We start from the raw sequence: 12,177 nt of genomic DNA on the forward strand, positions 1-12,177 counted from the left end.
CGAAGAACAGCATTTCAAAGAACGGCTTATAAGCACAAAAGAAAACCGAACAGCTTAAGGGCTGGGCACACGTAGCTGATTTCGGGAATCGATTTCAGCAAGGGTGTATTCCACGTCTAGTGATTATGATTAATGATTTTAAGAGGCGGGGCTTAGTGACGTTTTTTGGTGATTAATCATCATTAATTACGTTCTAGACAATGAATGTACTAGGGCTTTGAAGCTTTAGGCATGTAATTAATCGTATTTAATTATTATTTTAAATTAATCTTAATTAATTATTATTAATCACCTAAAAACGTCACTAAGCCCCGCCTCTTACAATCATTAATTAGAAACACTCGACGTGGAATACACCCTTGCTGAAGTCGGTTCCCGAAATCAGCTACATATGCCTAGCCCTTTAAGGGCTAGGCACACGTAGCTGATTTCGGGAACCATTTTCAGCAAGGGTATATTCCACATCGAGTGATTATAATTAATGATGCTAAGAGGCGGGGCTTATTGACATTTTTCGATGATCCTTGTCTAGAACGTAATTAATGATGATTAATCACCGAAAAACCGTCACTAAGCCCCGCCTATTAGCATCATTAATTAGAATATCTCGACGTGGAATACACCATTGCTGAAATCGGTTCCCGAAATCAGCTACGTGTGCCTAGCCCTTCATTTGTAAAACCGAGGATTGGATGGTAAATTTCTACCAAATCATATTATTGGGTTAGGAATAAAGTGAATACACCATTCGATGCCTTTTTTTATGCTGATTACGAATATAATGAATTTCAGCCCCCCCCTATATATGCCAATTCAAGGTATATATTTCTACATTAGGGGGGTAGGGGGTGGGGGTAAAATATAAACTTACCTCCCATTTACATCAGAAACTAAATTTGCCCCCCCCCCCTAATGTAAAAATATATACCCTTAATTGGCATATATAGAGGGGGCTGAAATTCATTTACGATAGAAATGATTACTATATTCGTAATCAGCATAAAAAAAGGCATCGAGTGCTATATTCACTTTATGCGTAAGTCAATAATATGATTTGGTAGAAATTTACCGATTGGATTTCCATAGAATGACAAAAACGAACGCAGCTACAAGGCCTGTTTTTTCACTCATCGAAAATGTTTTTTCATTTTTTAACTGCCTAACAAAGAAGGAAAGTTACACTCTTAAGTCAATTGGTCAAAGACCTGCTATTCCAGGCATAATAGGGCCGTTCTTTTACTCATCTTTGTGCTAAGATCTTACATCTTTTGTCAGAAAACGCTTAAAAGTGAAATCTTAGCACGAAGATCTTACGTTTTTGGTCGTTTTTGTGCAAACGTCTTTCATCATTCTGCTCTGATCAGCGGTCTGAGAACAATGATGAGTTTATCATCAAAGTTCTCTCATCATTGTTCTATATGGCAAAACAGCGGCGGTCTTCACACTTTTTGCTAACATCAGTGAGCTGTAGGATCTTAGAACAAAGATGAGTTAAAAAACGATAATCTTTGCAGAAAGATGTAAGATCTTAGTGCTAAAAAACGGGCCTATTGTTCGGGACTTCACAACTGTTTGAAATCCTAAACACGTGTTTTGAAAATTTAAAGATGTTCTCAAAGCAAATTCTTCGAGTTATTAATGTGGAGCTTTTAACCTTCGTTTTTGGTAATCTTAAATTATTTTGTCAGAGTTCTCATTTACTGAACATGTTCCTTCGGTTTTGCTTGTTTTGGCTAGCAGGCTGGGTTGTGTGACCCCTGGGGTTGTGCCCAGTAAAATCCTTGATGGTGTAATTTTTTCAATTTGTAAAAGTGGTGGTAACCAGTATTTGATTTGCAGAGTACCCATGTCCCAGCCATTTAGGTCAATATCTACCAAATCATATTATTGAGTTAGGAATAAAGTGAATACACCATTTGATGCCTTTTTTTATGCTGATTACGAATATAATAAGCATTTCTATTGGAAAAGAATTTCAGCCCCCCCCCCATATAGGCTATACCTAACCTAACCTAACCCTGAATTGGCATCTATAGGGGGGGGGCTGGAAATAATCTCCGATAGAAATGCTTATTTTATTGATAATCAGCATAAAAAAGGCATCAAATGGTGTATTCACTTTAGTCCTAACTCAATAACATGATTTGGTAGATATTGACCACCATTTAAACATTTGCCTCTCAATAACTTGGACTATCTGTCTTGGCTTTTCTCTGTCTACAATTAGCCATATCTTGATGCAACCTTCTGCAAAATACTTGATAACTTCAATTCAAAATCAACTGAATTGAAGTTATCAAGTATTTTGCTGTAGGTTGCATCAGGACATGGCTAATTGTAGACAGAGAAAAGCCAAAACAGATAGTCCAAGTAATATTATTATTTCATAATATTTAATCAATTTGAAAAGAGATTTTCAAAAGGAATAGTTTCAAAAGGAATAATTTATTAAACTTTTTTTTATTCTGTCTATAGTAGGCCAATTATATAAACCATAGATATGCCTTGTTTAATTATCCTTAGGTAGATTTCTTAGATTTTCAATATACAACAGACATTCCAGCTTCTTATCCAAGATCCCAAATTTAATCAAGATTCAAGTAGGTACTTTTATGGACACAAATGGCACAAAGGTTCAATAAAGTTCAGACACCTGAGACCATAACTGTTGACCAGGTCTGGTTGAAGATGATCATAGTAATTAGTTTGACAGTATCATAGTGCTTGGTACTTAGATGGGTAAAATAATGCTTTGATTCATCCTATTCTCCTCTATTTCATAGTGGTTGGGCTAGGTTCATTAAAAAAAAAAAATATAAATTTGAAGACCACATTTCCATGATAATAAATAAATGATGGTTACTAAAGATGACAGTCACTGCATATGCGACTGAAATATCTAGTGTATTATTTTGTGAAATTTATCACTGTCTATTATATGGATTTCCCTATCTGAACTTTTTGTTTACTTCTAAAACAAGGACAATAACCTAATTCTGAATTCCCTCACAATGCTCTTGGCAGATGCCAAGATCACTAGAATTTAGGGATCTTAGTCTTACCAGACTGTAGACAACAGACAAAAAAGAGGGTTGGCTGTGGAACTAATTGAAGAGGCAGTGGTGCAAACTTACATGCTAATTTTCTTTTTATTATTTTCTCTGGCTGATAGTGTTCCTTGTTTTTGATTTTTCTGTTTAATTATTATGCTAACTAGTATCATCTCACTTCTTTATCTTTTTATCAAACAAAAATAATGAATAGTTAACATAAATGAGTCATAAATTGGACGATGCAATTTCTTACCAACAGGAAGCAGGTGGTAAGAGTATTTGGGGATGGTGGATCAATTTTCTTCTCAGAATCAGCGGATGTAGAAAGCGGAGTACCCCAAGGCATGGTTTTGGGCCCAACTCTATTCAACATCTATATTAATGATGCATCTTCAATCATAAAAAATAAAATGTGCTTATATGCTGATGATTCCAAAATAATCGGTCCGATTTATGACCCCCAAAGTACCAAAGATATCCGAGCAGATCTCGACGCACTCTCAACGTGGGCAAAAACCTGGTAACTAGAATTTAATATCCAGAAATGCAAGGTCATACACTTTGGAGCAAACAACCCTCTCAGCCAGTATTTTATGGAATCCAATGGTGGTTCTAAACAGCCACTTACAACCAGTCACTGCGAAAAAGATCTGGGAGTCTTGGTTGATAATAAGCTCAAATTCAACTTACACACGCAGTCTGCAGTAGCCAAAGCCATCCAAACTCTCGGTATAATAAAGAGAACGTTCTGCAGTAGATCTCCAGCAGTGATTACTAAGCTCCTAAAGGGCCTGATCCGACCAAAATTAGAATTTGGGATATCCATTGCCACTCCAGTTAACAAGCTTGACCAATCGATTCTGGAATTAGTGCAGCGGAGAGCAACAAAATGCATAAGGGGTTTTCAAAATTTGCCATATTCTACCAGACTCCAGAGGCTCAAAATACCATCTCTCACATACCGACATAAGCGAGGAGATGTATTGATGACATTCAAATTGATCTGCAACCACGATATCATCCCTGACTTATTCCAGTTAGATAGTTCGTCAAGAACAAGAGGGCACCCCCTAAAGCTCTACCGGAAACGCGCTAATACCAGGCTGCAAAAAAAAATTTTCTCCAACCATGTGGGTGGCTTATGGAATTCCCTTAGCCAGAATGCAGTCATGTCCCCTAATACTGAAGCTTTCAAGTCAGCTGTTGACAGAGATTGGTGCAGCAAGCCATGGCGCACAGTTTGGGATGCGCCTGATGAGCTGAGCCACCATCATCATTGACTGGCGTCTACAGGATTTGTCCTTATTGCTGGCTAGTGCAATTTAAGGTAATTTAAGGTAATGAGTACATACAATTCACATGTTCCAATGTTCTAAAAAGGTTTAGTAGGGGGCTCATGAAGAAGTTTGCCCCTGTGGCTCAGTCTTGGCTCTTGAAAGGCCTACCCATTGGTTCATACAGTTCCAACATTTAGGGGAAGGGGGATTAGAAGGTTCTTCTTATGAAAAGGAGAGAAGAGGATAAAAACTAGGACACTAATTTGTCTATATCTAAGTGGGCCTATGTGCACCCATGATGTAGTAAGTGGCTAGATGAACTTCATGGGTGCCAGTAAGGGGGGCGCGGTTGGAATGCCCCCCCCCTCTGGAAATTTGGGACTCTAAAGTAAATATAAGGAAACAAAAAGAAAAAAGGCAGGATATGGAAAAACCATGGACAAAATATGTGGTACCCCATTATTGATCCTAGATATGTATTTGCTTATTAGTAATTAGTGCAATTATTATTACACAAGAAAGTTTGTATAATTAAAGAAAACACAAGGAAAACAACTTAATAAGAGCAATTTTGGTAAAAAATTTCTGTCAGCTTTTCTTTGTATTGCCAGAGTACCCATGAGCTGATATATAAAGCCATTATAATCAGAAATGTTTCCCCCTGAACAGAATGCTGGGAATTTTTGTATGATACATTTTTGTGTTTTATTGTCATGTATCTATTTTTCCAGGAGTGATTGTATTTATCTAGTTGTAGCTCTGAAAAATATTTAATTTTTTAAAGTTATGAAGCATGAAGGTGTCAAATATATTGTTTTTTGGTATTCAAAATTAAATTAAAAATATTGTAATTAAAAATATTTATTTTATTTTCTTAATATTAATTTTAATGTTTTACTTTGACCAAACTACTTTGATTATGCAGCACTTTTTATAAACAATTGAGTCTAAAGGCATTAAATATTCTGGTGTTTGATAATCAAGTTCAAAACTGTTGATATTGTTAAAAAATATCCATCCAACACTTCAGCATTACTCAACAGAACTGAATGCTTGGCATTCATTTCTTAGTTAGTGTAAATAGGCTATTGTTTTATGTAATTTTTTTTTAATTAATTACATTTTCGATTTTTATATACTTTTACTTTAATTGACATACTTTTTTCATTGCCTTTAGAAAAATGGTTTAAGCTTTATTAAATAAAAAAAAAGGGTTTTTCAGCTGAAAGTAAGGAGGAACATTAAAACAAAACGAACCGAAATTATTAGGTTTGTGAGGGGGGTTGCCCCCTGCTCAATACCTCACTCTTCACGCTAGAGTTTTTCGGCATTTAAAAAAAAGTTACTTATTGTTCTAATTAAACAGCCCTTGTGTTTCAAGAGTTATTTTTAAAGAATTGGCACAAAATTTAAACTTTAGCGTAAAGAACGAGGGGTTGAGGAGGGGGCAGCCCCCCTAATTTACATAATAGTTTCTGTTTGTTTTAAGTTTTAATGTTGCTCCTTACTTTAAATTGAAAAAACTTGTTTTTTTATATAATTTCTGATTGTTTTTTTAGTAACGTCAGGACACCTGGCTAAAATCTCTAAATTCTCTCCATGTAAAATCCTCCCAGCAGAAAATTCTTCCTCCCCTCCCCACCCAAAAAATGTATTCATATTCCCAATAAAAAAAAGAAGGTAAATTTATAACTTAAAAACCGTTCCTTGGGGGTTGTAGGGGGTCATTTTATCTCTAAAGACATAGTTATTGGGCCTTTCAACTGTGCTGAAGAAAAAAGCTCACTCAAAATATTGATCAGACAATTTTGGGAAAAAGGGGGAGTGGGAGGAGGCCTAGTTGCCCTCCAATTATTTTGGTCACTTAAAAAGGGCACTAGAAACTTTCATTTCCAATAGTATGAGCCCTCTCAACAGTCTAGGCCCACTGGGTTGATACAATCACCCCTGAAAAAAAAAGCAAACAAACAAATAAACTTGCAACTATGATCTTTCCTCTGGCAAAACTTACAAAATTTCACATTTTTGTAGATAAGAGGTTAAAACCTCTACAACAGGGTTGTTTGATGCGCTGAATCTGATGGTGTAATTTTCATTAAGATTATATGACTTCCTAGGGGGTCTTTCGCCATTTTTTAGAAAATCAGACAAATTTTCTCAGGCTTGTAGTTTTTTTTTTTTTTTTTTTTTTTAAATCCCACTTCCTCTCCTCTTGGTGACATAATAATCTTTTTCACTGAATTTCAAACTTTAATGTCACATACACTAAGTTAAAAACAACTTTTATTTTTAAAATTTTGGATTTGGGTAGCCAAACATAATTGACAAAGACAAGGTATACTACAAAATAAAAAATTCAAAACCTCCAAAAAAAGTACCATTCCCGGTTTAGCAGGATGCCCTTCTGCCATAGGGCACCCCTTTCATCATGGAAATACATTAACAATACACAAAAAAATTCTTATAAAACCTTGTTCTCAATCAACTATACATCATTCTCCCGGGCTTGTAGCTTTTGATGGGTAAAACAAAGCTTAAGGAAGCTTATATATTTAGAATCAGCATAATTACCCAGTTCTTTTGATATATCAATTGGTATCAAAATTTGTATCAGTTTTTTAGAGTTTCAGTTACTATTGAGCCAGGTTGCTCTTTACTTACAGTTCATTACCACAAACTGTTTGATTACCCCTCAAAATTCAAACCGAGATCATTGAAATATTCATCTTGTTTCTGCATTACCAAAAGTAATGCATTCATAAAACTTTACAATTTCATGAAACGTGATCAAACAAATAGAAAAGGGTTTTCAACTAAAGTAAGGAGCAAGGTTAAAAGTTAAAACAAATATAAATTACTCCGTATATAAGGGGGACTGCCCCCTTCTCTTCAAGGCCAGGGGTTATCAGAAGATGTCTGTGGTAGAAGGGGTATCCAAGGGTACCACAAAGGGGTTTAGGCCTAAATTTCTCAATTTAAGCATGCTAATGCATTTATCCACATGACCAACTGAAGATTATTTGCATATCTGCATACACAGGGTAGGGGGTTGGTCATATGACCTCTGCAAAGGAGTAATTGCAATTTTTTTGTCAAATAGTCCTCTGTTTTTACCTGTGAGTATGTCTAGGGGTATAGGGCTGGGTTTAACTAAGCTCAAGTAATGTCTGAATAACAGTAAATTCAATATCCCCCCCCCCCCCACACAAAAAAAAAGAAGAAGAAAAGAAGATTAGAATTTTGATCAATGTTTATATTTTAGGAAATAATGTTGCCATCTCAAGGAGGTGCTATAAACCAATGTATGTTGCGCCTTATTTAAGAGAACTCAAGAGAAGGAAGGATGTTCAGTTAAAGAAATTGGGAGATTTTAGTACACCACGTTCAAAGTATATTGAATGGTAAGGATGAGTAATTACATTTTTGGTTTTTGGTTCTAGGTGAAAGTCCAGGACCAATCTCCCTTAAAAAACAGCTTTTTTGGCAATTCAAATGTTCTTACTCTTCTTCTTCTTCTTCTATTTAACAGCAGGCGGGCTTTTCAGTAAAACTATTTAGCCCTTTTCGTTTTGCTTCACTCTGTGGGCTAAAGAGCTACTGGCTTGATTGCCTCATATTTATTAGATATATTCAGATATCTTTCAGCTGATCTTTCGACTCTAGGAGTTCAAATATAAGATGATAGATGTCGATTTCTATGCTCTGTGTGCAGGTATAGTTGGCTAGGCTCTTGGCTGATAGTGGGATTTTGTGGTGTTTGAGGTATTTTAACAGTTTACAAAGCAAGGTATGTTGTGCAGACGTCTGCATATTACATTCAAATAGGCAATGGTAAATTGTTTCATTATTCATATTACAATGCCTGCAAAGAGGGGACAGGGGAATTGAACCACTTGAATTAGAAAGCTCATATGAGAATGCAAGGAAATTTAGTCCATTTGTTCCAGAACGAATTCTATGATAAATTTTAGAAAGATACTTCTTGGGAAAGGGGGAAAGGATAGGATTAATCTTATTAAAATTAATATCTGATAGCCTCTATCGGTAAATATCTCTAATTGGGATTGGTCTCCCACTTGGCTGGTCAATATTTATAGCATTTTTTGCTATTTCATCAACCTCATGATTACCACTTATGCCAGAGTGGCTAGGAATGTACTGAAAGTAAGTTTTTATGCCACTTGAAGCAAGATTATCAATAATACTGTGACAATGATAAGTGTCAATGTCCAACTTATATTGAGGAGCTGAGGCCAGCAATTCAAGGCTTGATAAAGAGTCAGAATAGATGATAATATTATTCAAATTTTCAATCAAAGATTGGTTTTGCTTAAGGTGTTCTAATGCCATGATTATGGCATTTAATTCAGCTGACATTATAGATAAATTATTAAATAATCTCTCGCCCATTGCAATTTTCAGGTGAGGAAGGAAAACACCACTTGCAACCTTCTCATTCATTTTTGACCCATCAACCAATATTTGGGAGTGATTTTTATAGGTAATTGTATTAAGTTCTGCAAATTTTTTCTGAACAAAAGCAATGGGGGTTAAATCTTTATTCCATTTTGAATTTTCAGTATTTATTATGGGAAATGACCAATTCCATGGAGGGGATTGGGGGAAAGTAGGTGCAATAGACTTTGCTGGTACAGGGAACTTCTTTTGAATATTGGCATACTCATCTGCAATACCTCTATACATGGCTGGATTTCTTAACCAATTATGTAATGTGTGTGAGCTATTTGATTCAATTTTTGTAAGATGTTTTATCAAGAGAAAGCTACGTCTCTCCCTTATTGTTGTTAATCCACTCTCCATAAGCAGAGACTTGGTGCTTGTGGGTTTCCTAAGACCAAATATGAGACGTATTATATCATTTTGTGTTGTTTCAATTTTTTGCATCTGGGTCTTTGCACATGCACCATAGACAATGAGCCCATAGTCAATATGGGGTCTTATATGTGATTTATAAAACTGGAGTAAGGTTTTCTCCTTACAACCCCAGGGTGTGGAAAGAAGTCTTTTTAGTATATTTGCTTTTCTATAACATTTTTTTATTGTGTTTGAAATGTGGAGGTGGAAATTAAGTTTTTGGTCAAGCATGAGACCTAGGTAATTAATATTATTATCTTCTGGAATAGTTTTTTTATTTAGAGTTAGTTTTGCATTAATATGGTTTTGCTTCCGGTGAAATTTGATTATTTTTGACTTGGTGGGTGCAATGGGTAAATCTGAATGTTGAGAGAATTTTTCAAACTGGAAAAGTGACTTTTGCAGATTTGACTGTGCTATCTCAAAGGTGTTGCCAGATGACCATAGCACCAGATCATCAGCATATTGTAGATTTGTGTGGGGTAGGTTCATGTCCCAGAGATATAGGGTAAATAGGAGGCAACTGAGGACTGCTCCCTAAGGTAGGCCTTTGGATATTGTTTTTTGGGGTGAAGAGGCTGAACCAACACAAACAATGAAACTTCGCACTTCTATGAAGGATTTAATAAAAGATATTAGCTTAGGAGGTACGCCAATGTTTGCAAGTTTATTTAAAAGGATTTGGTGGTTCACATTGACATATGCTCCTTCAAAATCTAGGAAAGCTGCCACTAGGATATTATTTTTTGAGAAAGATTCATTTATTGCATTTGTTAGCAAAATGAAAGCATCTGTTGAGGAGTGGTATTTCCTGAATCCAGTTTGAGTGTGTGGGATCATGTTATTTTTCTCAACAAACCAGAGGAGTCTGTGATAAATCATTTTCTCCATTATTTTCCCCATCACAGGTGTAATCATTATGGGCCTATAAGACTCAGGGTTATCTTTTGGTTTATTTTTCTTTAAGATTGGTAGGAGGGACGAACATTTCCATATATTGGGGAACCTAGAAGATGCCCAAGCGTGATTATAACAATTTAGCAGTTCTTGTTTGTATGAAGGTGTGAGATTCTTTATCCATGTAGGGTGTATATTGTCTTAGCTGCTGCTAGTTTTGGACCTAATAAGATGTATTGCATTATTCAATTCCTGGATTGAAAATGGATTAGTTATGTACTTGGATCCTGGGCGTGGCTGGTAACTAGGGTTCATAGGAATTGTGGACAGTTTGCTTTGATTATTGGATGTTAGCTTATTAACAAAAAGAGTTGCAAATAGGTTAGCCTTTTCAGTATCATTTTCATAATGGGTATTATTATGTATAAGCTCATAAAGGAGTGGGTTGGGATAAGTCTTTTTCCCACATATGTGGCTTATGACTTTATGTATAATTGGCTCATGCGTTTCTCTGGAGAGATTATTTGCAAAATTATTCCAGTAGGCCTATTTATATTTAGCATCTATTATAGTCCTTTTTAGATTAGATTCTGCTTGTAATTTTTTTAAATATGTAGTAGGTATGGGTTTTTTTATCAATTCTGTCCTAGCTGCCTTTTTTATCCTCCATTTATTTAGGCACTCATTTGTCCACCATGCTTTAGGAATTTGTTTAGGGAATGTTTTCTTAGGTGTTGTCCTGGGGATAGCATGATTAGCTGTATTTATTAGTAAAGATGTCAACGCTTCAGCATGTGTGTCAACTGTTGTGTTAGAAAGGCATGAACTTTGGGTGAAACTTGTAATTTCATCATTTAGCTTATTTTGGAAAATAGACCAATTTGCTTTAGTGTTGATATATTTGGAGGTATGAAATGAAGTTTCAGCAGGTTCATTTAGGGAGCAAACTATAGCAAAGTGGTCTGTACATAGACTATCAATTTTATTTATGTAAATTTTGTTCAAAAAATTTAAAGACACAATTTGTAGGTCAATTGTGGAGAATTTGCCACTTTTGGGGTTGAAATATGTATTCAGGTTAGGAGGGGTAGCAACAGCTAATTCATTTTTATTTGAAGTCATATGCTCAATAAATTTATATCTGCTTTATTTGCTGGTTTATTCCCCCACAAAAGGCTGTGGGCATTGAAATCACCACAAATAATGATATTTTTTAACATATTAGAATTATTTATATAATTAAAGAAATCCTTGGCATCTGTAGTTTGGCCATTAGGGTTATAAAAGCTTATTATGTAGGTTTTTAAATTATTCAGCCAAACACTTATACCAATTACATCAACATCATTTTCAAAATCTGGAAAATTGATGCCACAAAATTTTACATTATTATTAACTAATAAAGCTACCCCACCTCCTTTTCTCTCTGAAGATCTATCCTTTCTCAGGATAGTATATCCCAGAGACTTAATTTGTTGATTTTGGGTTAAATGAGTTTCCTGGAGGCAAGCACTATTAATCGAATTATTATTCATAAATGATATTAGTTCATTTAGCTTATTTTCTGTGAGTGATCTTACATTCCATTGGAGTATTGATAAATGTTGTGTTGTTGATTTATTCTTCATATGACTGTGTATCAATGTTCAGCTTTGTTAAAAGTAAAGCAAGATCTTTTTTTGCTTGAATGAGCATATCATCTGGGATATAGATTTTTGCCAATTCTGCAATAATTTTTGTTTTCTGTAGTTGATGTATGTTCATGGCCTGAACTGTATTACAGTTTAGAATGAATAAGCATATATTTGGGGATTGCATTTTTGGTAGTGCATCCTGTTTGTTGGTTAAGGGATTGATTCCTGGTAGTGTTTCTGGTTTGTTTCTTCTTGGGAGGGAGGGCCAGGCTAGACTCATCTCACCAGAAAAGGAGGCTTATCGGCATGGTGATTCCTTCTTATAGGTATTTGAGCTAGGGGGATGAGAAGATGGCGTTTTATATGGGATGCTTCATTGATTGGGGACATTTGACTTGGGGGGTTTGGTTGGTTTCACAGCCTGCTGTATTTGGTATCGTT

At 35.4% G+C, this 12,177-nt stretch overlaps 1 protein-coding gene across 1 annotated transcript in view; it reads left to right on the forward strand.

Annotated features, from left to right (window-relative positions):
* The first annotated feature begins 1,541 nt into the window (after positions 1–1,541).
* mRpL44 (mitochondrial ribosomal protein L44) overlaps positions 1,542–12,177 on the forward strand; it is an 86,082-nt gene continuing 75,446 nt past the window's right edge. The window contains exons 1-2 of the mRNA XM_089086830.1: positions 1,542–1,665; positions 7,593–7,731. Coding sequence (XP_088942956.1) covers positions 1,608–1,665; positions 7,593–7,731 — 197 coding nt within the window. The 5' untranslated portion in view covers positions 1,542–1,607. The remainder of the gene's footprint in view (positions 1,666–7,592; positions 7,732–12,177) is intronic.

Source organism: Artemia sp. Qi Xiang Cuo, chromosome 3, assembly GCF_049724085.1.
Source record: "Artemia sp. Qi Xiang Cuo chromosome 3, ASM4972408v1, whole genome shotgun sequence".
Lineage (NCBI taxonomy): Eukaryota > Metazoa > Arthropoda > Branchiopoda > Anostraca > Artemiidae > Artemia > Artemia sp. Qi Xiang Cuo.